The sequence below is a fragment of the Chinchilla lanigera genome, unplaced genomic scaffold (genome assembly GCF_000276665.1).
Source record: "Chinchilla lanigera isolate Chin_1 unplaced genomic scaffold, ChiLan1.0 scaffold00066, whole genome shotgun sequence".
In the NCBI taxonomy this organism is placed as follows: Eukaryota; Metazoa; Chordata; class Mammalia; order Rodentia; family Chinchillidae; genus Chinchilla; species Chinchilla lanigera.
Window position 1 is genome coordinate 9,347,886 of NW_004955467.1, and position 27,997 is coordinate 9,375,882.

The 27,997-nt window shown below is 52.5% G+C and overlaps 2 protein-coding genes across 9 annotated transcripts in view; both read right to left on the reverse strand.

Moving 5' to 3' along the window:
• Eif4a1 (eukaryotic translation initiation factor 4A1) overlaps positions 1–3,143 on the reverse strand; it is a gene marked incomplete in the record, with an annotated part of 6,400 nt that extends 3,257 nt beyond the window's left edge. Inside the window, 4 exon segments of the mRNA XM_013522083.1 lie at positions 447–586; positions 1,139–1,271; positions 1,643–1,691; positions 3,048–3,143. Of these exon segments, the coding sequence (XP_013377537.1) occupies positions 447–586; positions 1,139–1,271; positions 1,643–1,691; positions 3,048–3,070 (345 nt within the window).
• A 927-nt stretch (positions 3,144–4,070) lies between these two features.
• LOC102010984 (sentrin-specific protease 3) lies at positions 4,071–26,241 on the reverse strand. 8 transcript variants are annotated; one of them, XM_013522079.1, is made up of 20 exons: positions 25,644–26,241; positions 25,435–25,485; positions 24,743–24,818; positions 23,977–24,030; positions 23,858–23,893; positions 17,336–17,460; positions 14,590–14,668; positions 14,406–14,453; positions 14,127–14,245; positions 13,781–13,919; positions 10,392–11,111; positions 9,449–9,688; positions 9,253–9,364; positions 8,569–8,716; positions 8,395–8,442; positions 7,904–7,981; positions 5,397–5,534; positions 5,135–5,218; positions 4,965–5,015; positions 4,071–4,540 (listed from the first exon to the last, which is right to left on the reverse strand). In XM_013522079.1, the coding sequence occupies exons 1-20, from the start codon at positions 25,800–25,802 to the stop codon at positions 4,430–4,432; spliced, it is 2,616 nt and encodes an 871-aa protein (XP_013377533.1). In that variant the 5' UTR covers positions 25,803–26,241; the 3' UTR covers positions 4,071–4,429. The 8 variants fall into 8 exon arrangements, with proteins under 8 accessions (XP_013377533.1, XP_013377532.1, XP_013377535.1 ...); XM_013522078.1 differs by having other exon boundaries at positions 25,435–25,482; positions 25,644–25,892; XM_013522081.1 differs by lacking the exons at positions 14,127–14,245; positions 23,858–23,893; positions 23,977–24,030; ... (1 more) ...; positions 25,435–25,485; positions 25,644–26,241 and adding an exon at positions 21,920–21,953.
• Between the last annotated feature and the right edge of the window lie 1,756 nt (positions 26,242–27,997).

Below are 27,997 nucleotides of genomic sequence, written 5' to 3' on the forward strand. Positions count from 1 at the left end.
CAAGAAAACAGAGGGCAAGGTTAGGATTTTGTGTCCTAGGCATGAAACAGCTTTGGCCACCAACCCAGGCATCAAGCTAGGATGAACAAAGGACATCTGCTCTGCCCCTGACTGATATAAGAACAACACCACCAATGAGGTGCCTCTTTGCCCATTGCCAGGGGGTTTCTTCACTAACAGCCAACAAACTCACCCAGCCAGCCAGCCAGGCCCCACCCAGCAGGGTTCCAACTTGACTCAGGAAATGGGTGGAGTGATTACAATGTTTGGGTCAGAAACAGCTTATAATTAAACCCAGCAGATCCTGAGAGCTACGTACTATCAACCCCTTTCTCTTGCCCTAAGCATCTCTTCTCTTCACTGGTCAGAAAAGATACCTGACTTTTGGATTATGCTTATCATTGTTGAACTAGCCTTCAGGAAGAGGGAAAAGCAGCCTCTCTTACCTGCTGAGCCAATTCTCGAGTGGGAGCCAGAACCAAAGCCTGGGTAGCCTTTAGATCTAACTCAATCTGTTGCAGAATTGATATGGCAAATGTGGCAGTTTTCCCAGTCCCAGACTGAGCTTGAGCAATCACATCATAACCTGAACAGACAAATTAGGAGTTACATGTGGTAGAGGATATACACTTCGGCCTCAAAATACTCAAGGCCCAGCTTCATGAGATCAATAAGCACCAACAGTTACAAACCAAGCATTAAGTGTTTTAAAAATCACCTTAAAATACAGTGGTACAAAGAGAACAGATCAGAAAACAAGATCAGGCATTAGCTCCCTTAATACCACACCAAGTTAGGCTGGAAATACAGCTCGAAAAGTTAAAAAAAAAAGCCAGCCGGGTGTGGTGGGTGCACACCTGTGACCCTGGCAGTCAGGAGGCTGAGGTAGGAGGACCACTGCGAGACCAGCCTGGGGTACAAAGTGAGCTCAAGGCCCGCCTGAACTGCATAGCAAGACCTTGTCTCAAAAAAAAAAAAAAAAAAAGAAAGTTAAAAACCCAGCAACTCAAGTGCCTGAAGCATGAACCAGACATGGGTGTAGATCAAAAGTCAACCTGGCACGAGAAGTACTCAATGGGATGCTATCCTATCCAGATCAGACAATTCGTATCTGATTTCTGAGGCTGTGAGGTCTCACCCTTGATACAAGGAAGAATGGCACGCTGCTGGATGGCAGAGGGTTTCTCAAAACCATAGGCGTAGATGCCACGGAGGAGGGACTCCGAGAGGTTCATGTCATCGAAGCTGTCAACAATCTCATTCCAGTTACTCTAAAAGATGCAAAGAAATTAAAACCTGAGTAATGGAAAAGGAAAGACTGGTGCAAATGAGATCTGGTGTCTGCAACTTCCCACAACCTCTCCAACCTCCAGGGCGGCAAATGTTTCTGGACACGTGAGTATACACCCTTTAAGAAGGGGCCAGTCCACTCAACTCCACACACCTATGAGGTTGGGCGTTTAGAGGTGTGAACAGAGCCCAAAATGACATGTTTTACAGGCATCTTCAGGAACATAAAATGTCCCGCAATAGGCAGTACTCAGAATAAAACCTTAGTTCCTCAACTACCATTTCAGGAACAAGGAAGCACTGCTAGGGGCACTGTCCTTTGTGAAGAGGTGGTGCCAGGTTCCAGTCTCACCTCGATGACGCCTTCGGGCTCCATCCCATCTGGGCCATTGTCTCTGGATCTGTTGATTTAAAGCATGAGTTTTGTCCCCTGCCTGAATGAAGCACTTTGACAACCGACCATGCATAATGCCATCAGGCTTCGCCTCCCATTGAACTCCCACCAGTTCCCAAAACACCAGTCACTTTAGAAATGAGCCAAACTTTTGCCCCATCTCAGGAGTGACTCAGGGTGGGCCACCCGCGCCCCCCCCACCTCGTCATGAGGTAGCCCTTTTGAGGACCCTGGGGCTTGCCGGTGCGCGAAAGTGGCCAAGATGCAGTGCTAGCTGCGAGGCCCACGTGTTCAGGGCCTGGCTGCTCAAAGCCCAAGCGCGTGCACCTCCCACCGCAGCAATCAGCGCGCCGGAAGTCCCGCCCTTCATCGCCCAGATGGAGGGTAGGACATCCCCTTCCCCCACGTCATTCCGCCCGCGCCCTCCCCCACTCCCTCCAGCCGAGTCCCCCCCCCCACAGTGCCCGGATGTGGGAGGCCGCGGGCGGTGGCGGCCTCACGCACAATGAGCCCCAGCCGAGCTAGCAAAGGGGGAGATTGCACAACACTTAGAAGCGAAGCAGACTGGGGGAGGGGAACCCCTCAGGCCGCCATGTGCTCGCTCCCTCGACCACCCAGCGGCGTCTCGCCCCCACCCGCGGAACAATCCACATCCCGCCCGCCCCCGTCGCGAAATGGCGTCGCCCTCCCATACCTCAGGCCGCTCACCCCCGAAGGAAAGTGGACCTGCCCATCCGCAGTTTGCCAATTGCCCGGCTTGTGCGGCAAAATGGACCCGCCCGCCCGACGCCGGGTGGGCTCCTGGTGCCTCACGCGGCCGCTCCTCGGGGTTAGGCTCAGTCCTGGCCGTCAAGAAAACCAGCACACTGAACGGCCGGCTTCTTCTCCCCGACCCACATTACAACCGCGACGAAGCGACCTGCCGAGGACCGAGGCACCCCCACCACTCGCGAGTGGTACCGCCAGGACCCTCCGGAGCCCCGCGCGCGAGCCCTCCCCGGGCACAGGGAGGCGACCGGCCCGGCCGGCTCGGGGCCGCGCAGCCGCCTCCACCTCTTGCCCACGCTAGGTCGCGGCCTCGCCTCGCCACTCAGCGCCGCGGCTTCGCGCACGGTACCGGCCCGGCCGAGACCTTGTAAAGAAGTTCGCGCGCTCCGCCCCAGCGGAGCTGTCCTTCCCTCTGCCCCGGCGGCACCGGCGCCCGCGGATCTTCCCCCTCGCCCCCCCGGACGGTTCCTCCCGCTGGGTCTTTCCCGCACCCCGGGTGGGCCTGGGGCGGTGGGACTTTCGGGTCCCCCGGAAGGGCCCTCTGAAGGGTGCGGCAGGGTAAGTAGCCACAATCTCTTACAAATGCTTTTCTTACCGGGAATCTTGACTCGCAGACATGATCCTTAGAAACTAGGGCGGAGTGCCCGTCTAGCGACAACTTATAGAGCGCCCGACCCCGCCCCGGCTTTGGCATTGGCCTGGCAGTCTGGTCCCCGCCTGCCGGCGCGCCCCACCTCGGCGTGACGCTAGTTCGTAGGCGCGCCAACGTCCAGCCGTCACTGGGCAGCTGGAGTGCCTGTCAAGGTGGAGGCCCGCCCCGCCACGTCATTGGCCGAGGCGCCCGTCTTTCTCGCCGGTACGGAAGTGACATCTGGGCGTCAGGCCTCGAGGCCTGGTCGCCATCTTGCGGCCCTGCACCCTCACACGTGCGGAGGTGGTCGGGCCTCGGTCATGTGGCTCGGCGGGCCCTATCAAGCGAGGGGGCAAGGTCTCAGCCTCCAGGGACTTCCGGACTCCCGGGACTGCCACTTCCCTTTTCCTCTGCTCCAGGTTTCCAAAGAAGCCAAACTTTTGTGTTCTCCCCTACGGGAGCGTTAGCTCCGACGCGCGGGCGTGTCTTAGCGGGGATGACACAATCAGACGCGGTATCCCAGGCGCAGGCAGGGTCCCCCGGCTGGGGCGAAGAGGCGAGGGCCCTGGCCGCTCCCTGCCGTCCTGCCCCCGCGCTCTCCCTCGGTTTGGAAGCTCCTTGACTCCCTTCGCCCTGCCCCCTGCTCCCCGGGCTGGGACTTTGTTCTGGATCGCACCGGGGGTGCTGGCCTGGCTCAGGTATGAAAACTAGCTTCTTCGGCCTCCAGACCCCAACAGGGGTACAGCAGCACATTCGGGGCCCTCTTTGTTCTTTGAGACGGGTCTTGATAGATAGATAGACCAGGCTGGCCCTGAACGTGCTCCGACCCTCCTGCCTCAGGGTTGCAGGCGAGCGCCACCATGCCCGGCCGGTTCGAGGCCCTTTAAGGAAGACCACCGCTTACGTATCTCCAAAGGATCCTTTATTAACCAGAGCAGGACCGTGGCGTATATATATATATATATATATATATATATACTTGTATATATATATATATATATAAAAAAAAGTCTGAAGATCTGGCAGGCAGTAATCCCTCTGCTCCCCCCACCCCACAAGGATTTCCTGCCCCCTGTGCATGGAAGGGGGATGACTGCTCCACCCTGGCCACAAGGCAATACTCCTCTCTGCAAAGAGGAAGAAAAGGGCTTTTCTGTGGCCACTCCCTGCCTATCAGAAATCAAGAAGTATTCTCTCAAAGAAAAAAAATACAGAAATCAAAACATTTAAATATGAAAAAGGGGGGTCTGGAGGGGAAAGGCAAGAGGAAAGGAACCGGAGTTTCTTGGGAAGGGTCTCCCATGTCTCCCTGCCCATTAATGGGCCCAGGGCCTGGGGTACGAGGCTCACACAGTGAGTTTGCAGTGACACAGCTCCTTGTAGATCTGCCGTCGAAGTTTGGGCATGTCCTGCTGGGTGAAGCTGAATGGCTGAGACAGGGCCAGGTGCTTGCAGTACTGGGTATTAACAAAGCAGGTCATGAGAACCATCTACTGAACATCTCTCCCAAATCGGGACCCGTGCCACATATTCCATACGCCGTACATCTCGGTCCCCATTTCACATACAGAGGAAGCCAAGGTCTTACAATCTCATAGTCTGGGGTTCAAAATCAGCCTGACTCTAAAGCTGTTGTTTTTACTACATAATTAACCGAGGGTGTACATGAGAGAAAATACATGAGTCAGGGTTTAGGAGGTAGCTTGAGCTAAGGGCTGTGGGATGGACAGCACCAATGAAATCTGGGCTTTTGTGTTATAACTGATAAAGCTACTTCCCGCCCCACAGTTGATTTGTGAACCAGATGAGGAAACTGCATCCCAACACTTTAACCCAACTGACTCCAGCCCTGCGGGGGAGAAGGAAGCTGCCCTCACCTACCTGCAACACAAAGGCGCCACAATCACTGTCATTATTCTGCCTGGCCACATTCTAGAGAACAGAAAGGAAGACCCCATTCACTTGGAGACTCCCAGGGGTATATGACTGAAATTTCTGCCTCCAGCAACTACCCCTACAATCACCTCATTCCCGTCCCCTTGGAAACTCACCATTTTGAAGTAACCTTTCCAGCCCTGGTGGAAATCCAGCCGGTCTTTCTTCACCGCCTCAGCCTGTAGATACTTGGCAATATGCTAAGAAAATGAGGAAAAAGACGAAAGTTAAGCCAACTGAACCTAAGGTTTGATAGTGGCAGGTCATGGACACCACGTCCAGTTCATGCCTCAGAGGCCCAAAACCCACCCTTCTTCCTGAACGCCTTGCCACTGGATATCCCTTCATTCTACCTTGTCCTCCCTTTACCCCTCAAACCTTAGGGCAACGGCGGTTTAGAGTGCGCTGTGAGTCAAAATAGGTGATGGTGCGTCGCCTCACATCAACCGAGATGAGGGACCAATGTACCTCCAGGTGTATGGGGATTAGCAGTAGCTCCTTATTGAAGATGTCCACCTGAAGAAAGAACCCAGAGATCAGGTACAATACACAAGGATCCTCACAATTGCCGCAAGGTTTAAAAAAAGAAATAAGGCAAGAAAGCCAAGTGGGAGAACACATAACGTAGGCCCTGAATTGTGAGGTAAAATTCTGCACCTACACATTTGGATTCTTTTTTTTTGGTCTTTTTGAGACAGGGTCTCGATATACAGTTCAGGTCAGCCTTGAACTGACTATATAGCCCCAGGCTAGCTGGGAATTCAATAATTCTCCTGCCTCAGCCTCTCGAGTGCTGGAATTACAGGCGTGTGCCACCACACCCAGCTTTTCTCCAGTTGTTTCTGGGTTGGTTTGTTTTTTTTTTTTGAGATAGGGTCTTGCCATATAATTCAGGCTAGCCTTGAACCCAAGGAGCTCCTCGAGCCTCAGTCCCTTTTGAATGCTAGGATTACAGGGCCACCACACCTGGTCTCCAGACTCAGGATTCTACAACCAGACTGCCACAGTGCTAATCTCGCTCCTCCATTTACTGCCTATGGCCATGGACAATGTACTTAAAAAGTTTCTATACCTCAGTTGCTTTACTGTTAAGAGAATTGAAACAGTAGTACCCCCCCATCCATTTGTTGTAAAGAATAAACTCATTGAATATCATATTAAGAATAATACATGGCACAAAGTAAATGGTTAATTAGTTAATGCTCACAATAACCCTAGCACAAACTGTCACGTTTAACGTATCAGATAAGGAAATAGCAGTAACTTTTTGTTGCTGTTTCTTTTTCTTTTGTTTGTTTTTTGTTTTTTTGAGACAGGGTGGTTTTGACTCACTATGTAGCCCAGGGTGGCCTGAACTAGCAGTGATCCTCCTGTCTCAGCATGCCAAGTGCTAGGATTACAGGCATACGCCACCACACCAAGCAATAGCAGTAACTTCTTGCTTAAGGTTATAGAAAAAAACAGCAAAATTTTTGTTTTTGTTTTTTGAAGGTCTCATTATGTAGTTCCTCCTGCCTCAACCTCCATGGGCTAAGATTACAGGCAAATGCCATTACACTAGGTTACAAGGAATGATTTGCTTTTGTTTTTTGGGACAGGGTCTTGCTATGTAAGTTCAGGCTGGCCTTGACTCACTATGCAGTCCAGGCTGGCCTCAAACTTGCAGTAATCCTCCTGCCTCAGCCTCTGGAGTGCTGGAATTATAGGTATGTGCCACTACACCTGGCTAAGAGGAAAGATTTTTAACTCAGGTATACAAGAGGCTAATTTCTTCTTACTGTATGTCATCCCTGGCTTTACTGGAAGAAAGAGACCCACCAGGTCCTTAAGCATGTAAACTTTTTTTTTTTTTTTGAAGACGGTCTGGCTATGCAGTTCAGGCTGGCCTTGAGCTCACTTTATAGCCCAGGCGGGTCTCAAACTCACAACAATCCTCCTGCCACAGCCTCCCAAGTGCTGGGATTATGGGCATGAGCTGCCACGTCTGGCAAGCATATAAACTTTTACAACCTGGGACAGAAATTTAAAAATGGACTATACAGCTGGACATGGTAATTCCTCCTGTAATCCCAGCATTTAGGAGGCTAAGGCATGAAGATTACCACAAATTCAAGGCTAGCCTGAACTACATAAGCAAGACTGTCTAAAAAAACAAAACAAGAGCTGGGCGTGGTGGTGCACTCTTGTTACCGCAGCACTCAGGAAGGTAAAATAAGAGAATCGATATGAGGCTCAGGCCAGCCTAAATTGCATAGTGAAATCCTGTCTCAAAAAAAAAAAGATAATACAAGGAATGCTCAAGCTAGCTGCTTAAAATTTCAATGGCTTCTCAGTACACAGAATAAATTCTATTTTCCTTCTCTCTGGTCCAATCTTCTATCATTCTTCCTTTGCTCACTGTGCTCCAATCACATAGGCCCTCTGTTCCTCAATCATGTTCATTCTCTCTGAGTTTCAGGTACTTGCCTAGAACATTCTTCCCCTAGATCTGCATATGGCTAGCGTCTCATCATTCAAGTCTCAGCTATGGGAGACCTTCTTAGACCATCCAAAAGAAAGTACCACTTTCCATGTTATCACTATTATTATTATTCCATGTTATCACTATCATTATTATTATTATTATTGCTTGGAGTGTAAGGAAAGCTATCACATTATTGTCTTAACTGTTCACAGCATTTAGCACTATTTGAAATATAATTTGCTTATTCCCACTCTATAAAGGCAAGAAATTTCCTTTAATATTGTATCCTTAGTGTGTAAAACAGTGTCTGCCATACACAGGATGTTTAATATTTGCAAGACTGAACTGCGTTCATGGAAAACAAAAGGTTAATTCTTTAGGTCCAAGGTGTTACACAAGTAGATGTGAATTCATAACTCACATTTTTGGTCCACCTTTTCACCCCATCATAACCCTTGGTACGGAGTTTATCATAGAAGAAACTGTTGAAGAAATGCACCTGTGCCAATGACACAAAAGAGCTGGATGGAATTTAAAGACCTCAGAGCTTCTGACCGAGTTTCCCTTCCCCTATCCCCATCCACTCCATTTCATATGGCTCTAAGAACCATTCCAACAACCCCCACTCCAGTTCACTGACCAAAAAATTACTGTTTTTATCCTTTTCTTATAGATATGTTCCCATCCCAATTTTGGGGGCTAGCAATAGGGTAAAACATCAAAGACTGGTAGAAAAGAAAAGAATTGATATATTCAGGACCAAGCTTAAAGATTTGAAATATTAACACCTACTACCCCTCCCTGCAAAAGAGACCTTCTTTATATATAAAATGGAAGAGAGAAAGGGAACTGAAAAATCTGCTTAGAATTACAGAAATTTTTTAGGGGAGTTAAATATTTGGCTGGACCTACCTTTTCAGGAACCGTGTCCATGACTAGGTCTCCATACATGTTCATCACCTGGGAAGAAGATGGGAGGCAACTTGCCATGGGGGGTGTGGCATGGGTACAGGGCTCTCCACGGAGAGGGCCCCAGATACCCTGCTCCCTGAATCTGCTGTCAGACGTGTCTCTACCTCTTCTCACCTGGTCATTGAGCCAGTTCTGTCCATACAAGGTCCCCAAGTCATCCATAGTCAGCACATGCCGTTTATAGGACACTCGGAAGCCCCTCACCATTGCATTGCCTGGCATCCGCTGGTATGACTGGATCAGCTGTAGTACCAGTCCCTTCCTAAGTAGACCAAAGGTAAAACCACATAAGAGATGATGAGAGACCACAGAGCACATATAAATACCTTCCAGAAATACCTACTAATGCCTTGAATAAGAATCTAAAATGTGCCAGGCATGGTGGCACATGCCTGTAATCCCAGCACTTGGGAGGCTGAGGCAGGAGGATCACTGCAAGTTCGAAGCCAGCCTGGGCTACAAAGTGAGCTCAAGACCAGCCTGAACTGCATAGCGACTCTGTCTCAAAAAAAGACAAAAAAAAAATCTAGAATGATTTCCCCCCACCTTGTCATTAGTTCTTTTGAGGACCTGCTAAAGGCCCCGAAAGAGGCACATGAATACATGTTTCAGGGTCCCTAGTAGAGACCGACCCAGGTGGCTTATAGGGCCTTGACAACTTGCTTACTGATTCCTCCCCTTCAGCTCTAGCTTCCTCTTCCCCAAGTATATCCCTGTGAGAGAAAAAAACAACAGCATTCTTTCCCCATACCTTAGCTCTAGCCCTCCTTTGAAGGACATCTGTCCTTCAAACCTCACCTAGATGGTGTAGAGAACTCCTGTTGGAAAATGTCCTCCAACTTCTCTACTACCTCATCAGTGCTGAGGGGGATGAGGCTGCCGTAAGTCTGAAGGAATTCATCCAAGATGCCTGAGTGGAGGAGGGAGAGGGGAAAGTTGAGACCCTCACCTAGGAAATGGACCAGGGAAGGAAATTAGGTCCTCTAAGGCTTACTTTGTACACAGGTCACATGTTCTTCCCGCAGGGGGCTATGCTGACCAGCTTTCTCCCCAGGCCGCTCTGCTTCTTCTGCAGTGCCCAAATCAGAGCCCTGAAAAAGTTCCTGAGCCACATGGTCCCCGATGCTGCACACATTGCTGATGAGGATGCTGGCATCAGGGGGTGCCAGGCTACGCTCCCCTTCTGGCCCAGGTGGTCCCCCAAAGCCGTTGGGCAGAGTACATGAGAGGAGACCTATAAGAAGGGGAAATAGGATGGAGATGAGAAACTGACGCGTTAAAGAACAAGAGGATTAACTGATGCACACGAATGATACAACCACAAGGATGGACTGAAGCACAATCTACCAATTTAAACTTTAAGGAACAGACCCAAAGCGTAAGACAAAGATGTCTCAGAGTTTCTAAACAGAAAGAATTCCTATGTAAAGAAAAACCAGACAACACAAATCATAAATTTCAGAAGTATTTGTCCCTATTATATGCTTAACGCCTAGGTTAGTACCCAGCATACAATAAACACTCAATAAGTACTTGACTAATAAAGATGGTTTCTGGCTAGAGTTCTCTGCAGGGACAATACTCTGAGTAATAGCACCACAGACCAATGTATGGATGATATACTCCCTAATGGCAACATCCCAATTCAGCACCATGAAAAAAGCACCCTCTGGAAATGTATATACAGGGCTCTTGAGAGGTGGAAAAAGAACCTGAAGTAGACAAGACTGATTTTCCTAAAACACAGCTCCCTTTATTCAGGGACTGTCTCTTTAGCTTATTCCCTACTCAAAGTGAAGCTTAATGAAGACATCTCTCAGCTATTCTGGACCGCTTAGCTTGCTTTCCTTAGGCTTAGTTCTCACCACAGCAAGAGGTTCCTGGTGCTCCAGGCTCTCAGCCCTCCCCACTCCACCCTGGCCCCTTTCCCACCTTACCCGTGTCAGGGTCCAGAGGAGACTTTGGAGTCCACCTCAGTCCATCTTCCTCCATGGGGGGCCCAGAGGGCACTGCTGGAGACCCTCTCACCCCATCCTCAGCCATGAGAGCACCTAGCAGACCCAGTCGGGGCGGGGGTGGCCCCCTGGGGGAGTCAAAACGACAGCAGGGGGATGGCACCTGTGGCGTTGCACCCCCTTCCTGGGGGGAGAGATGGTTCTTGGGGTGTGCGAGGCTCCTCCGTCGGCCCCGGTGGCGCCCCCAAAGCTTCCAGTGGAATGTCAGCGAGGTGCTTTTTGAGTAGAGCAGCATCTGGAAGGCTCTCATGGCTCTGCGGCGGCGCTGTGAACAGGTTTTTCGATGAGTGGGGCGGGGAGGGCGAGACCGCTGGGAAGCTCCCAGTTGACTCCATCTGGGGTGCAGCCTCCAAGCTGCCACTTCCTCTTCCTCATCTTCATCTTCTTCATCCTCCTCCTCTTCCTCCTCTTCACTAGCTGAGGCATCAAAAGAGGGTCGAGGAACAGGGAGACGTCTGGCTGGCACTGTGGTCCCTGACCCAGGATCTGGCCCAAACCCTCCGCCTGACTTGAGCCGTGGTTTAGGGGGTGGGGGCCAACGAAGACGCTCCCGCCTAGGGCTTGAGTAAGTTGTGCCGGGTCCGGGAGGCTCAGGCCCCCAAGACCCAGTCCCTTGTATAGTCTCTTTCATCTTCCAGTACACTGTAAAACAAAGATCAGAGTATCAGGATCTATGTATCCTCCCCGCCCAGATCCTGCCTCACTCGAAGCGTGCCTCCTCTGGATTCAAAACAAGTAAACTAAAGAAGAAAAAAACCCCCTAGTTTCACTTCTTCCCAGCCTCACAAGAGGCCCTTTACAGTCCGTCATCCTCCTTTCCTTGCCTAGGTAGACAAGGGAAGATGGCTAAGCAGCAGGCCTCAGAGGTCTTACTTCTCAGAAGCTTGGGTGATGCCTAGTATTTTTAGGCCCTACTTCTCTATTTTAATTTTAATTCCACCAGGAGTGTCCTAAGAGAGCCTCGTACCCGTAAGAGTGATTTAACTCGGGGAAATGGCTCAGCACAGGAATCTTAACGCAGTGCACAGGTACCTGTGGATAACACAACTTTCACAGTGAAAGTGTGCTCCAGTGTGGGAAGACAGCTCCTTTCCCGCTGGAATGAATGAGGTAGGGAAGGTGTATGGGCACGCTGAGGTCATCTCAGACGCAAAGGGGAGCACCAGGGTTATGGCTCAGGGGGCTGAGTCTGGTGAAAGGGTGAATATTTTGAAGCAAACTGAAAGGGAATCAAATTGGTACTTAGGTGACCTAATCAAGGCGCTCGGACAGACGCGAGCTGCAGGACCCAGGTCGGACCGGGCCCGCTCCTGCCCCAACTCCAGGGACCAGAGCGCGTCCCAGCACCTGTACGGTCCTCTAAGCTAAGTCGGTCGGCGCACGAGGGCCTTAAAAAGCCCCACCGAAGGCCTCTGGGTCCGGGTTAGCTGGAAGCGAAGCCTCGGAATGGAAGAGAAAACGACAGGCAGGGGCGGGGAAGGGGCGTCCTCACCGGGAACGGGGAAGCCGGGCGGACAGGCCCGAGGGCGGGCGTCTCCGCCTCAGGCTTCCCGGCTCATCTTTTAGGCGCCGGCGGCGGCCCCGCCACTCCTGCTGTCTTCAGGCGCAGCCGTCTCAATTCAGGCTTCCAACGCTTGTGGGCCGCGCGCCTCGCCGCGCCGCCCCACCTCGGCCACCTCTTGCTCGGCTTCGGCTTCGGCTTCAGCCTCCACCTCCACCACTACCACCTCCCCCACCTCCTCCCCCTCCCGCGATCCCCAGGCCCACCGGCGATGGTGGCGCACAATTAATACGTCACGCCCGGCGAACGGCGCCGGCGCGGCCTAAAACGTTCCAAATCCCCGCCTACCCAAGAACGTAGGTGCCACGGGACCTGTCGGCCGGGAGCGCCACGCCGGGCTGCGCCTGCGCATATCCGCAGACCTGGCTGCGTGTGGCGGCCCCACCGGTCTGCGCCTGCGTGTCGCGTCCCGCCTCTCGCCCTGCGGCGTAACCCAAGGGCTTCCGCGCGCGTGGGCTTGAGCCTGGGGTCCCAAAGAGCTGGTTCAGCGAGGAGCACCGGAGCGGAGACAGGAGGGCAGGGAGGTCTGGCCGGAGGACTGGCCGGAGACAGGAGGGCAGGGAGGTCTGGCCGGAGGACTGGCCGGAGCCAAGGCGCTAGGGGAAACGGAGTCGGGCTATCTCTCATTCTTTTATTTAAGCGAGCATTGAGCAGAAGAGCTCAGAAGACTGAGGCAAGAGCAATGCCAGGGCATACAACACATCGAAGGCTTCCTGGGCACCAGTCCCAGCCCGGAGGGACTTCAAGTGGCCTTCCACGCCACGGGAATGGAAAGTATGAACGGCAAAACACGGGAACCGAGGAATAAGATGGCTGCAAAAGCCCCCTATCTTCGTCGTCGGGCACCCGCTGCAGACGGACGCATAATAGATGCATCTCTGGAGATAGTCACGGAAACCGTTGCCCAATAGACAAGTGAAGATGAGGCTTTTGTTGGGTGAAAAAGTTGAGGGTACCTGGGGAGGCGTGGCATAGGGAAGTAGGGATTTTCCCGAGCAGAGGTGGCTTCCTGGACCTCTGCCAAGAAGCAGGATGATTCCCCCAAACAGCCACTAGATGGTGGTGCTGTTCTGGATGCATTCCAGTGGACCCATTGCAGGTCTGGACAATGCCCGGCACCCTCCTTCCAACTCCCACACGCAAACGCAAGAATTTAGGGCTGGACGGGAGATAAAGAAGATATTCTACCTCTTTAATACCTCTTAACTCAAAGTCTAGGGTGTGGGAGTGGAAGAGGGAAAGGGAAGAATACAGCATGAAGGCAAACCTAAGCAGAGGTTTCTCTTCTTGCCCACTCCCCAGCTTTTGTCTCCCCAGCGCCTTGCCGTTTTCAGGATGCACCCACGCTGGCCTTCCCAGCTCAGAACCCCCTTTTATAACACAGTCACAGTTTCACAAACCCCAGAAAGGTTCCATGTGGAGAGAGGCTAAGCTTTGCCTTTGCCCGGGGAATTACGACACTGAGAGTATCCCCGTGGTGTAAATGGAAGACACCTGAGAGAAGAGAGAAAACAGGTGCTCAACGAAGCTCAGCGAAGCACAGCCGTCCACACGCTCTGATGTTTTACTCTGCCTTCTCCGGTTCCATCTTTCCTTTGTTTCCTACAAGGACCTACGCATTCTGTCCTTTGTTCCTCAGATCTGCCTCTCACCCAGGCTTTCACCCCGCTACTTTGTTCACACCACTCCCCGCAATCAGCGAGGTTCCGCTCTGCTCACATCTACCCTCCCCGCCCCACGTGGGTCTCACCTGCACTGTAGCAGCTATTGTAGGCCCTGGCAGGGTCAGAGGGCATGCTGCATATACATCGAAATAGAGTCTCCTGCCTTCCTTGGCCTTCCCGAGATACCACCTGACCCATGGTGAAAGTCACATCATGAAACAGGACCTGGCAGGGAGGGGAGGACACACTGGAGAAAACCAGAATGGCACAGCTCAGTTCTGAGAGGCCTTAGGTGCCCTGATACAGAAGCAGGGAACGAAGACGTGGTACAGACAGATCAGGAACCCTCAGTATGCAGCACGCAGGCTCTGGGAGAAGAGTGCAGAGCCAGCCTCCAGGCCCCCGATGAAGCTAGGGTATGTCTGGGGTTACCTGGCTATACAGTAGATAAACTCCAGCGTCCCAGACTCGGACAACGCATCCTTGGGCCTCCAGACCTCTCCCACGCCTAAAAGCTGGCTGCCACATCACCTCTGTCACATCAGAGTCCTCTGGAGGTGAGGAGTGTGGCCATCAGGATTTCTTTGCACTCTCAGATACACACCAGTTCTCTCCCCTTTTCACCTCTAAGATTCTTTTGGGCCCAGGTGCCAGCCCCAAGGTCCTGGATTGTGCCTCGCCCCCAAAGCCATTATTTAAAATAGTGCTCACCCTTGGATGTAACGTTAATGGGAACAAGATGCAGAACTGAGCTCTTCTCTGAGGAGAGAAGGAGGAAATCTCAGCAGTGACCGCCTGCCCAAGGGCCCTGGTGTTCACCACCCGGACCCAGGCTCGAGCGTGCAGTGTCCATGCTGAGCCATCACCTCCCGCCCTGCTGCGCCCAAGGGCTCACTCTTCCGCTTCTGGGTGACCACTGCTCTCCTCCTCCTCCGTCTCTCCCCATTCTCCCAGGCTTCCAAAACATCAGGCCTCTGCTCATGGAAAGAGGGTCAGTGTTAGACTAAGATGCTAGGGTCCTAGAGAGCCTTCCTTAGCTTCCCACCATGCTGGGAATGCCTCAGATCTCTTCTGCACTTTTTCCCAGCACTCTCTGCCTTGGTGCTGGCTGCCCTCCAAGATCTGTTAGGTAAAGAAGCGTTAATCTTTAACAGTTTCCTTTCCTGGAATGGCTGCTCCCTTGACTTCTATACCTAGGACCCTCTCTTGCATCCCTTTGAAACTTTGTAGACCAGGAAGTCACAACCAAGAGCCCCAGAGATCCTGCTGCTGCCCATCTCTCTCCCCCTCCCCAACTTCCCTTTCCCCCACTCACCTGCGCACTGCCGAGGCTCTGCCAGAGAGACCCTTCTCCTCTCTGGGAGGGCCCTCCGCTCTTCTGTAGCTGGCTCAGCTCCCTCCTTAGGCTTCGCAGCTCTGTTTGTTGGGTCAGCAGAGCAATGGCACAAGCCACAGCCCCCAGAGCTGCCCCCCAACTCAACCACAGAGCAACTGAGAGCGCTGACTCTCGGGCTGTGCCCCCCATGTTGTCCAGGGGGCCTTTGGGGGATAGCGAGAAAGGAGATGAGGCTGGCATGAGCCAAGGACCCTGCCAACAGCTGTGGTCTCAGGAATGGGGTGGCAAGGAGGTGGCTGGGGAGGGTGGAGGTGCAGGCAGTGGTACGAAAGCGTTACGCAAGGGAAAAATAAAAAGGAACTTGCGAATAAAAAGGAGGGAGGGGGAAAGCAGGCTGGGGTACTACTGGTGTTCCTGGCGCCCTGCTGTGGGGCTAGAGTCACCTTGAGACCCCCCCAGCCTCAGGAGAGTTTGGTGCCAGTCTCTCTAGGAAGGACAGGACTGCCAGTGACACCCAGGAGGAGCGGCCAGCGCTCAGGAACGCGGGGTTGGCTCCAGAGTTGGGGGAGGGAAGGTTGACTGGCTGTGGGGCATGGTGCCAGGAGCAGGGATGGGGGACACGCTGAGCAGTGTTGAGGGTCTGGGGTAAGTGTGGAAGACCCTGTGGGCCGGGCAAGGGAGAGATCTCTGTGGAAGTCTGCTAGGGGTGACTGACAGAACTGGGAGGTAGGGGTCGGTAGGGAGCAAACCAGGGACAAGAAACTGGCTGGGTGCTGGGGTTAAGGCTGGGGCCGGGTGTGTTGGAATAAGGCTTGCACTGCTCCCTGTGCTGAACTTGGCAAGCAGGACTTCCTGTTTCCCGAGAAGAGCTCTTACATAAGGCTCTGAACTAAGACAAAGAACTAGCTCCAAGCCCCCCAGGCACTTCGGATTCCTCCCCAGGACCCAGGGACCTAGATTCCCCAAATGCCTGGTCCTGGTATCCGGCCTACTGACTCTGGGCCTTCCTTCCAGGGCAGCTTCTCCACCTCCATCTCCCAGCCAGCACCTGCTGAATGTCCTGAGGTCTCCAAGAGAAAGGGCCCTGCTCCTCCCAGCCAGGGACTCCCCCACAGGAGGAAGTCCGCCTCCTAGGGAAATGAGGCCACCTCTGTAGTACCTTGAACGGAGGACCGTTTTTTTCCTGGGCAGTGCACCTTTCGGCTCTCTGCTTATAAATGCCAGTTGGAGGCATACATGTCTCTGCTCCCCAGTGCCCAGACTCACTTCCCATAGCCCTGAGCCACCCTGGGCCCCAATAGAGAGAGAGAGAGAGAGAAAGGGAGAGAGAGAGAAAGAGAGAGAGAGGGAGAAACTATGACTTATTCTCTTTAATATCCACTTATCAACATTTTGTCACAATAATAATAAAAATAATATCTGTTTTCAAAATCCACAGGGAATTGTCAAGGAGGGAGCTTGTCCTGGGCTCTTACCCCTCACATTTGGGAACTCCTGGCCTAGTCCCAGACTCTGGCTTCCAGCCACAAGGTCCAGCTCCTCTCAGTGCCTGAAGCTGGGTCTTCTGGACCCACGCTTGCCCACAGGGCCAGTAAACACCATGTTGGGGGGGATGGCCAGGGGAGAGTGGAGGGATAAATGGGGGCCTGGAAAGATCAGGGGTTTGGGAGCCAGTGAGGTGGGGAAGGGGAGTAAGGAAGGGGAATGGGAAGACAGAACGAGCCCTGGCAGCCTATGGAGGGAGGGCAGATCTGAGCCTGGAAGGCTTAGGGCAGTGCAGAGGGGGCTGGATGTTCAGAGAGCTGTGCAGGGAGCCAGCACCCTAGGAAATCTGCTAGGAGACTGGTCCCTCAGTGAACTTGGAAGAGTCCAAAATAGGTGAGGAAGGGGGCAGCTTTGAGATGGGCCCAGGGGAGGGTGCGGATTCGCAGGGAGGACCCTGGCCTCAGGGGCAACAGCCCTGACACCTGACAGAGTCGCAGCTGGGGCCCGAGGGAACTTGCTGCTGTGGCCGAGAACTCCTCCAGGCAGCGCAGTGCCAGCACGTCATCTACCAGCAAGTCCAGCTTCAGGTAAACAGCCTTGCCCTCATCAAAGTGCACCTGGGCAGCGGGAGGGCAGGCAGAGTCCAGGCCTTTGCTTGCCCTCACCTGAATTTCAAATTTCCTTAAGAGTCCAGGCAACCCATCCCTCCCAAGCCCTAAACCCTGCCTCCGTAGCCTTTAGCTCATCCCCTTCTTTCACCCAAAACTGAACCTTTCTACCCTCGGTGAAAGTCCTACCCACTGAGCCAGGCAGTGCTTACCTGACAGTACAGGTAGTAGAGCCCAGCCCTGGTGACTGTGAATTCCCCAATCTGACGGTCGTAGCGCAGAGGGTTGGAGCTGTTGATTTTGGCTTCTTCCCAGCCACTCACTGTCCCGTCCACACCTGAATGTGGATGTTAAGAGACAAGGAAAGGCCCCTTTACCGTACCGCGCCACATTCCCCAGGGATCCATCTGTTGCGCTTATAAACATTTAGGACCCACCTTAACCACAGAAGATATTGATTGGGAGGTGGGAGGAGCTACACTCTATGGAGCCCATAGGGCAATAGGACATTATGTAAAGAAATCTAACATACGTGAGCAGAAAGATTCAGGACAAATTGTCATGAATGGTCACTTCCAGAGACAAAAGCAGCATTGAAGGAGAAATATGGGGGCTTTTTACTCCATCATGTTTCCATCGTTTGCCTCTTTTATGTTGAGAATGTACATGTACATTACTTGAATCATTAAAACTAGAAAGAATGACACCTAAATGTCCAACAGCTGATGACTGGATAAACAAATGTGGTCTAGCCACATAATGGAATGTTATTCCACCATAGAAAGGAAAGAAAGGCCAGGAATATAGCTCAGTGGCACAAGCACTTGCCTGGCAAGTGCAAGGTCCTGAGTTCGATTCTCGGTACCATTTAAAAAAAAAAAAAAAGAAGGAAAGAAAGGACCAAAATGTTGACCCAAAAAAAAAAAAAAAAAGTATCATAAGGCTGGGTGTGGTGGTGCATGCCTGTAATCCCAGCACTCAGGAGGCTGAGGCAGGAGCATTGTTGCAAGTTCAAGACCAGCCTGGGCTACAAATGGAGCTGAAGACCAGCCTGAGCTGCATATCGAGACCCTGTCTCAAAAAGACCAACAAAAAAAGAAAGTACCAAAATGTTACGCTAAGAAGTCACTCACATAAAGAGCCATATTATATAATCCCATTTGTAGGAAATGTCCAGAATAAGCAAATCTACAGAATCAGGAAGGAGATTATTGGTTCTTAGGGCTGGGGAATGATGGGACTGCGAGGTCATGGCTAGCAGGTATAGACAGGGCTTCTTTTGGAGATGAAGATAATATAAATCACCATGGTGACTGATGCTCACACAACTCTGTGAATATACTAAAAGCCACTGAGTTACATTTTTTTTTTTTTTTTTGTGGTACCAGGGATCGAACTCACAACCTTGCGCTTGCCAGGCAGGCGCTTATGCCACTGAGCTATATCTCCAGCCCATGAGTTACATTCATGTGTTGTGTGTGTATGGTACTGGAGATTGAACCCAGGGCCCTCACACCAAGCTACACACCCATCGCTTTTTTATTTTTTATTGGAGACAGAGTCTCTCTAAATCACTAAATTGCCCAGGGTGGGCTTGAATTTGTGATCCTTCCATGTCAGCCTCCTAGAGTTCTGGGATTACAGCATGCACCACCACGCCTGGTTTGAGTTCTGGGATTACAGCATGCACCACCTACTTTTTAAGTGGGTGAATTATATGGGGTGTGACATGTATCTCAGTAAAACTATCACCAATGTGCACACACACATGCACGCACACACACACCATACCAAAAACAAACCTTAAAGGTGTAGCTCAAAGGTAGAACCCTGGCTTGCATGGGTTCAATCACTAGCACCGGAAAAACCCCAAAATTAACCCCTAGAGCTCCAGTAATTGCAAACTGTAAAACAAACAATAGTGATAGAACTGCCAGGTCCTCCCAGTTTACTGTCTCCAACCTAAACTACGGGCTCCTGATCAGAGTAAACCCTCAGCCAGGCGGGAGTAGTGACACATGCTTGTAATCCCAGCACTTGGAGGTTGAGGCAGGAAGATCCTTGTGAGTTCGAGGCCAGCCTGGGCTACAAAGTGAGCTCAAGGGCAGCCTGAACTGCATAGTGAAACCCTGTCTCAAAAAGACAAAAACATGGGGCTGAGGATTTAGCTCATCAGCACGGTACCTGCCTGGCGAGCGCAAGGTTGTGAGTTCGATTCCCGGTAGGGGAAAAAAACAAACAAACGGACAAAAACAAACAAACAAACAAACCCAGAGTAAGCCCTCCCACCATCCTGGCCTTCATGCGTTCCTGCCGGCACCACACTCATTTCATGCTCAGGGCTTTGCAGTCTTCTCCCTCTTCGCAGGATTTTTCCCTCAACAGCACTTTCTGTTTTCCTGCGCCAGCCAGTTTCAAACAGCCAGCCCTGGCCCTGCCCCCAGCAACCTCTCCTCATCTCTGTTTCTTTCCTATCCCTCAGCAGCAAAAGAACTTGCCTCGTGTATCCACCCATGCGTTAATCTGGGGTCTGACTCCCTTATAAGGGCAGGCATGGCTGTCCTCATCACCACTGTAATCCTGGCACTTGACGCTGGGCCTGGCCTGAGTGGGTACCCCATACATGTTGGTGAGAAAACTGAGGGAATGCAGTGGCTGCCCCTTTTTCAGGCACAAAGTAACTCTCAAGCCAGGCACAGTAGTAACTATGTGTAACCCCCGAAATCTGCGAAGCTGCCCCAGGAACATGCAAATTTGAGACCACCCTGGGCAATTTAGCAAGACTGTATCTGGAAATGTAACTCAGCACTCCCTGGGTTCAATCTCCAGTCATACTCACACATACCCCTCACCTTGGAAGTATTACTCAATGGTAGAGTGCTTCGCTAGCATGCACAAGACCTTAGGTCAGATCCCCAGCACACAGCCCCAAAAGTAGGTGGGTGACTGCTGTAATCCCAGCATTCTGGGAGGCTGAGGTAGGAGGATCACAAGTTTGAGACTAGTCTGGGAAATTTAGCAAGAGCATGCCTCAGATGAAAAAATAAAAAGGACTTAGGATGTAGCTCAGTACTCCCTAAACTTAATCCCCAGTACTACAACAAAATTAACTGGGTATTTTTATTCCCACCTGTGAGTTATGATAACCTATATGCCCTGCGAGTCCAGACCCAGTATTTCTGCATCCTGCTACCACTGCCACCTGAATAGCAATGGGCTCCTCAAACTCATCTTGACCTAGACAGTGGACTCCCCTCACCCCAAACTTGTTTCACTGTCTGTGTCCTGCATTTGGCTCATGGTTCCACCCCTGATTTCGTACCCAAGCCTCCCTCTCTCTACCCACTGTATTGACCGAGCCCTAGTTCCGGTCACTTCTGCCTCCTGAGTAGCTCTGTCCCACCCATTCGCTCTTGCTACAGAGCTGCAGAGCGATGCTTCTAAACTAGACGTGAGCCTCTCCTCGCATTCCCTTTCAATAGCTCAACCAGGAATGACTTCCAAGCTTCACCTGTGCTCTGGCTTCTGCATGTTATCGTCTCCCACCCACCCTCTCTTCCTGGTACTCTCTGCTTCAGCCACACTGGACTTGTCACAGCCCTTGGCTTCATCAGCCTCTTGGCGAACTCTGGGCCTTCATGCTATGGTTCCTTTTCCTGCTGCGTCCTTGACCCCTTTCCACCTTACACTCAAGACTTCAAGGCCCAGTGCTGTCATAGGAAGGGGTCCCTCACTCCACTGCGAAGTTGTCTGTCTTCCTCTGTGCTCTGGCTCCTTTCATTATTGTTCTTGTCATGCAGTACTATAGTTACACATGCATATACTGTCTTTTGTCCTAGATGGTGACTCCTGGAGCATAGGTCTGGGTGTGACTTGCTCTGAGCACCTGGCTGGGTCACTAGCAAACAGCAGGTTCTCAAATGAATGGATGCCCAGATAACTGCCAAAATAGAGGTCTCTGCCGAGGGGAGGTGGCCAGCCTGGCCGCGCAGAACAGCCTGGGGAGATGGGGGAGGGCATCCTGCCTGGGAAATCAGCTTGGGGAAAAGCACCCTGTGGCCAGAAGGCATGGTGAGTCTGCGACTACGGATGGAGCCTGGGCTCACTTGTCACAGCACCACAAACCTTAACGGGACAGTTCACGCTGCCTGGCCACCTACCTATCCCCACAAGCTGGCTTTTGTCTTCACCAAGACAAGGGCTTTGTATCATCTCTCCTCAAACCTCCCATCTCCCTGGTTCTCCAGAGGAACTAGAAGTCCTCAGGAAAAGGCTACCTTCCCTCCCTCCACCAAATCTACAAACCTACCTCTGCTCCTTCAACCCCCTTGTGACAATGAAAGATATGTCCTTCCTGTCCCTCCATCTTCCTGGACATGTCCCTGCAGGTTCCCCCTCCCCGGGGCCAGCAAGCATGCCTCTCACGTTTCTAGGACATAAGCCGCACTAGCTGGCTTCAAAACCTGCCCCCAACTGCTTCGGAGCTGCATGACCTCAGACAAGCTGTGTAACCGCCATTTGTGACAGAGAGGTAACCTGAGTATCTTCCTTGTAGGCCAACTGTGAGGGTTAGATAAGATTTTTAAAAGTGTGTGCAAGGCACAGCACCCGCCCTAAATGGCTCTCAGTAAATGCTAGCTAAAATGAATACATCTTCCTAAGAGAACTAAACTTTTTCACTGATCCACTTCCCCCTCCATCTGCTGGCCCATTTCTCTACCCTTTGTCACAGAGAGGAACAAGAAATCCTCAGGAAAAGGCTACCTTCTCTCCCTCCACCAAATCTACAAACCTACCTCTGCTCCTTCAACCCTCTTGTCACGAGGAAAGATATGTCCTAAAAGAACTAAACTTTTTCATTGATCCACTTCCCCCTCTACTTGCCCGCCCATTTCTCTACCCCTTGTCACAGAGAAATTCCTAAAAAGGGTTATCCCCGTCTCTAGTTCCTTATTTTCCATTTTCCTCTCAATTCAACCCACAGTGGCCTCCGTCCTAACTACACCAACGAACCCGCCCTCAGCAAGATCACCAGTTAACTTTTACGTTACAGAGCCGCAGTCATTCCTGTGTTCTCATCTCATGTGACCTCTCAGCTGCTTCCACACAGACAGCCACATCCTCCTTGAATCAGTGTCTTCTCTTAGGTTCCAGGACACCACCCTCCCTGGGCTTCTTCCTTTCTCTCAGGCTGCTCTTCAGTCCCCATGGCTGGCTTTCCTCCTCTGCCCCACTTCCTGATGGCCAAGAGCTTCAGGACTTCGTTCTGGGGCTCTTCATTCTTCTGATGTCTCATCCAATCCTGTAGCTTTAAATACTGTGCACATGGCCATTGCTTCGACTTTGTTTATCTTCATAGTCTATGCTGTCTACTACACCCAGTCTTCTTCTGAAATTTACTCTACCACCATTTGTCCACTTGTTTATTATTACATATCTCAAAGTTAGTTATTAATTTACATACCTCCCAACCTATTTCTTCATTGGTAAACCCCATCTTAGGAAAGGATACCGTCATTCCCAGAGTTATTCCAATTAAAAATCTGAAAGTCAAAAACTAGGTATGGAGGCTTTTGCCTAGAATGCCAGCTATTCTAGAGGCTGAGGCAGGAAGACTGCCTGAGCCTAGTAGTTCAAAACCAGCCTGGGTGACATAATGAGAGCCTGTCTCTAAAAACAGAACAGAGACTTTGATATCATTTGTGATTCTTCCTTTTTTCTTATTCTTCACATCCATCCCTGTATGTTCAAGCTATATGCTGAATCCATCTGCTCCTCTCCACCTCTGCTGCTGACACCCCGAACTGAGCCACCCCTGTGTCCTGCATCATGGTCTGCACAGCGGAAGGACGTGCCAGGTGAGGGAATGTGCAAAGCCCAAAAGAGGAGCACAAGGGTGTCAGCCCCTTAAGCAGGAAGAAGCATAGGGCGTTCTGGGAAGAGAGATTGACACCAAGCTGGGAAGCCACAGAGAAATGCAGTGGGACAATGACACAGAGTTGCAGGGGCTCAGCTGGGCAGCATGGGTGGCCCAGAGAGGAGGGGCAGGCAGAGGGAGCAATGGGGAAGAGGCCAGAGCTGGACTCTGTGTCATTGTCCCACTGCATTTCTCTGTGGCTTCTCAGCTTGGTGTCAATCTCTCTTCCCAGAACGCCCTGTACTTCTTCCTGCTTAAGGGGCTGACACCCTTGTGCCCCTCTTTTGGGCTTTGTAATCCTGGTGGTGAGGTGGGGAGTGGGGTAGGAATGGGAAAATGAGTAGAAATTAGCAGTGTTTGCAGGGACGATGACCAGGGCATGAAAACTCACAGAACCCAGAGCGGATAGAAAAGGAAAGCAGCCAGGTGTGGTGGTGCACTCAGGAGAGAGGCAGAGGCAGGAGGTTCTCTGAGAGCTCAAAGCCAGCCTGGCCTACATAGCGAGACCGTCTCAGGAAAAAAAAGAAAAAAAGGGAACAATCACAAGGGCTTCTTGGAGAAGACTGAGAACTGAAGGTAAAGGCAGGGGTCACTGACTTTGTGGGGGTTTTGCCCTGGGATCTGGGGAACACAGGGCTCATCCCAGGATCCCATGCCTGGGTCCCAGAGCACCAGGACTTTCATGAACTGGATTCTGGGGATCCTAGGCTGAAGGCAGCGAGGGAGTTAGGAAATCAAAGGGTCTGAGGGGCCCCTTTTCCATGAGGCCAGTGCTGTAGAGGATGGGGGGGAGCTCAGGGGAGGGATGGGGTCTCACCCGCCTGCGCGCCGTCCTGCCCCGGTCGTGGGTGAACTGTAAGATACAGGAAAGGGTTGATGAGACCTGTCCTGCACCTCTACCACCCCTCCTCCTGGGCATGGCTCACCATCACCTACCTTCGTAGTGAGCTGCAATTGCTCTGCGAGCCCGTATTTTCCGGCCTTTTGATGCTGAAAATCAAGGAAAGAGAAATAAGCAGACCAGACTCTGGTGGGGGAGCCACTCCCCCTCAGGATCTGCCACTCTTAGTCTCCTCCAGACTCCTGGCCTCATAACCTCAGCCCTTGTCTTCTTCCTAAGTGGACTGACTATTATCATCCAAACTGGGATCCTTCTGAGAGCACAAGGGGGTGCTAGGCCTCAGGTGTAGCTCTGCGGTACAGCAAACGCCTGGCACACACAGGACCCTGGGTTCCATCTAGCACCAGGGAAAAAGCCGTATCGAGGTAACAGGTACAGACAGGCCAACACAGTCCTGCCCATGCGTGCTGTGATGCATGGCCATGTGCCCAGCCTATTCCTAAGTATCTCTGCTGACTGAGACGCAGGCCTCTGACTCCCCCGCTTCTCCTCATCAGCACCCCGATGGTCCTCCTAACTCCTAGTCGTGCCCCCTTCATACTTGGGAGAGGACATGAGAAGCAGGTTCATGTGACAAAAGCTGCTTCTGAGCAAGGTTTAATTCCTAAGTGCAGATCTCAAACGGTTAGCTGTACAACTCTGAATCTCCTTTCATGCTCTGTGCCTCAGTTTCTCTGTAAGGAGAGCAGGTTTTGTTCTGCCCACTTCATGGGGAGATGCACAAAAGCAGTAATGAGCCCAGAAACTGCCACAGACTGGCCACTCTCATCATTCCTGACACTGCGACAAAGGGATGCTCACCACTTCTGCGAGGCCGGACTGGTGGTTTCAGGAAAGGCACAACATCCTGGCTGTCCTCTGCCTGGGGACTCAGATCCTAGGGGAATTACGGGCAGAGCTAAACCAGGGTCTCCCTGTGACATAATCTGACCCCAGCAGGGCCTGTCAGAGGAGCCACCAGCCAGCAATAGGCACAAAGCCTTAGAGACAGGTCAAGCCCAGGCTTAGGCCCCCATCAACCCTTTCTAGAGACCAGCAGCACCTTCCAGCTCCCAGCCCTAACCAGCAGGAACCCTGTGCTCCACTGGCATGCGACACACATGCCACACTCCACACGCACAGGGCATACGCTGCACACAACAGCGTCTGTTTCCTATGGAAGCCCGTACGTCCCGTGGCGCCACTTCGCCATAGCCAATAAACACCTTGTACTCAGATGGCACAACCTTGGCACAAACCCCTCACACACACGGTTACATACACACACACACACACACACACACACACACACACACACGGTCACCCTCACACAGACATATATACCTGTGCATACTGGTGCACCCACACACACGCATGGGAACACACATTCATGCATGAGGATCTTCATGCACACATGGGACACACCTCACACACAGCTGCCAGAGGCAGCACACCCTGCAGCCTCAGCTCCCTCGCCTGTCCAGCAGCCAGCAGGCAGTGCCCAGCCTACTCACCCCAGGCTCCCGGCCCTCCTCTGCCGCCAGCTCCCCCTGGGAAGGCTCCTGCTGTGAAGGAGGCAGCGTCATCCTGTCCTTCGCCACCTGACATCTTGCCCTCCACCCATCCTCGGGTTCCCTGGCCCTCTGCCCACCCGGCCCCCATCCGCTCCTCTGCAGTCTTCACTCCTCATGTGCCCAGGGAGGGGTGCGCTCCGAGGCCTCACCTGGGCAGACAGCGATGCCCGGCTCCCCAGGCTGACCACGGCTAGCAGGAGGCCAAGGCAGGCCAGCGCCAGGCCCAGGCCCAGCACGAGGGGGGCCAGCAGGGCGGTGCCCGGCTCCCCCCGGCGCCCCCTCCGCCTCTGGCTCCGACGGGCGGCCATGGGGGCGGGGGGCTGTGCCTGCCTCACCGCCCCCCCATCCCGGGACCCGAGGGATCGGGGAGGGGGAGCCGGCGGGCGGAGCGGGCTGGGGAGAGGGAGGGGCCAGGGAAACGGGGCGGGAGGGGGGATGAGGACAGGAAGCCGGACACTGTTTGTGTGCGAGACGCTCGGAGCCTGTCCTCGGCCGAGCGCGCCTACGCGGGGTGCGCCGGAGCGCCCGGGCCGGCGGGCACCCCCGGGCGGAGGCTCGGTGCGTGAGGGCGGCCGGATGGGACTGTGCCTCTCGTGGCCCTGCCCGCAGAGGCCGGCGAGAGGGCGCGAGGGCAGAAGCAGGCAGGAGCTCCACCCAGGCCCGCGTGCCCGGCGACCCGGCCGAGGGGGCTGAACTCCGGCCGGGCTCGCCCTGCCTGCCGCTCCCGCCCGGGGAACTGTGCCCGCCGCGCGCCCTCCTCCTCCTGCTCCGCTGCGGACGCTTCGGTTTTAGCCGCGGCGTCTAAAGACTGCTCTTCCAGGAAGTAACTGGAAGAGAGCCTGCGGACGTGCGTCCACTTGGGCCCTGTGTTCACTTTCAGCAAATCACTTGGAAGTTGGGAACGTCGGCGCCGTGCGGCCGGAGAGGGCAGCGCTGAGAAGGGGCGCGTTCTGCCCGCGTTCCCACGACGGCCCGGCCGGGAGCGCGGCGCCATTTCGGCCGACGGCAGAGCGAGCGCAGCCCTAGGGAGCGCCCGGGAGTGCAGGAAGTGAATTTGGTAAAAGCTGGGCCCTTTTTGCCGTGAACACAGTTTTGTACACAGCAAGGTCGTCAAACGTCCACTGAGTCTGATGTCACTTCGCATTGACAGTGAAAAGTAGTATGAGCGATGCTGCTGAGGCGGGAGTGCAGCCCAGCGGTGCGGCGCGGGCCCGTGCAAGGCCCTCAGCCCGGGCGCCTTCCACCCGCACTGCTCTCCTCTCACTCACTTCCTGCCTGTGCCAGCACCTGCTGAACTTCCGCTTCCGCTTCAGGGTCTCAACACACTTACTCCCCACACCCTGAACGCCCACCGTCCCACCCCGCGCTGGGCAGCTTAGGTCACTTGAAGGAAGTTTTTTAGGTCATGTTTTCGAAATTGGATCACCAACTCCCCTCTGTTTCTAGTCAAGTGCCCTTTTTCTCTTAGTAATCGGAATTTGTGATGATTTATTTGATTATTTGGGCATTGTATATCTCCCCAACACTATTGTAAAACATAAATATTACGATTTTTTTTAAGACCATTTCTCACTATGTAGCCCAGGCTGGCCTCATACTGGGATCCTCCTGCCTCAGCCTCCCTAGAGTTGGAATTATAGGCATGTGCCTCCATATCCAGCTAAGTGTTGTAATTTTTCTTTTCCTTTTATTATTCTTTCCAGTGCTACAGATCAAACCTAGGGCCACATGGATGCTAGGCAAGCACAGCAGAGCTATCTCAAATCCCTCGCCAAGCCTTTTGACAAAAACCATGTCTGCTCAGCACTGAATAGAGTCCTTAAGACTCATCTTCATGTGCTAGGCCAGGAGCAGAGCTCAGGGCTTATCCCTGCATCATGGAATGCTGCAAAACACTCAAAACAAGGGTATAGGCTGAGCATGTTAGCACACACCTATAATCCCAGCACTCAGGAGGCTGAGGCAGAAGGATTGCCAGTTTGAGGCCGGCCTGGCTACAAAGTGAGTTGAAGTCCAGCCTGAACTGCATAGTGAGACTCTATCTCAAAAAAGACAAAACAAAACAAAACAAAACACACAAAAAACCATGAGTACTATATTTGCCTCTTTTTTTTCCCCAACACCTCAGGGTAAGCTCAAATCCAGGGCCTTGGGCATGCTAGGCAAGCATCCTCCCACTGAATATACCCCTAGCCCTTGGAAAGCGTTTTTTTTTTTTTAATATTAAGGAAGAATTAGAAAACTTCAAGAAAAGAAGAGTGAGATGCAGGCTGGTCCCAGAGACCCTGTCCCAACTAGGGGGAGAGCCCAAGTAATGTGAGGAGAACATGTATGGTCTCAAGGAAGTTTGATTTAAGCTTCCAGCAGCTCTGGGCTGGGAAGCTTCCTGATTTCTTTTTCAGCCACAGGAGTCTGTGTGCCATAAGGTTGCCAGACAGCTCCTGGCTGGAAAGTCTGACTTAAACAAAAGTGGAGCTTGTTCTTTTTTTTTTTTTTTTTTTTT

Excerpts from the sequence above, each read along its gene's own strand:
- LOC102010984 (XM_013522079.1), bottom strand. The coding sequence starts at position 25,802 with ATGGCCGCCCGTCGGAGCCAGAGGCGGAGGGGGCGCCGGGGGGAGCCG. Across the intron at positions 23,894-23,976 it reads AATTGCAGCTCACTACGAAG|TTCACCCACGACCGGGGCAG; the intron begins GTAGGTGATGGT and ends TGTATCTTACAG. Across the intron at positions 11,112-13,780 it reads CAATAGCTGCTACAGTGCAG|TGTACTGGAAGATGAAAGAG; the intron begins GTGAGACCCACG and ends TTTGTTTTACAG.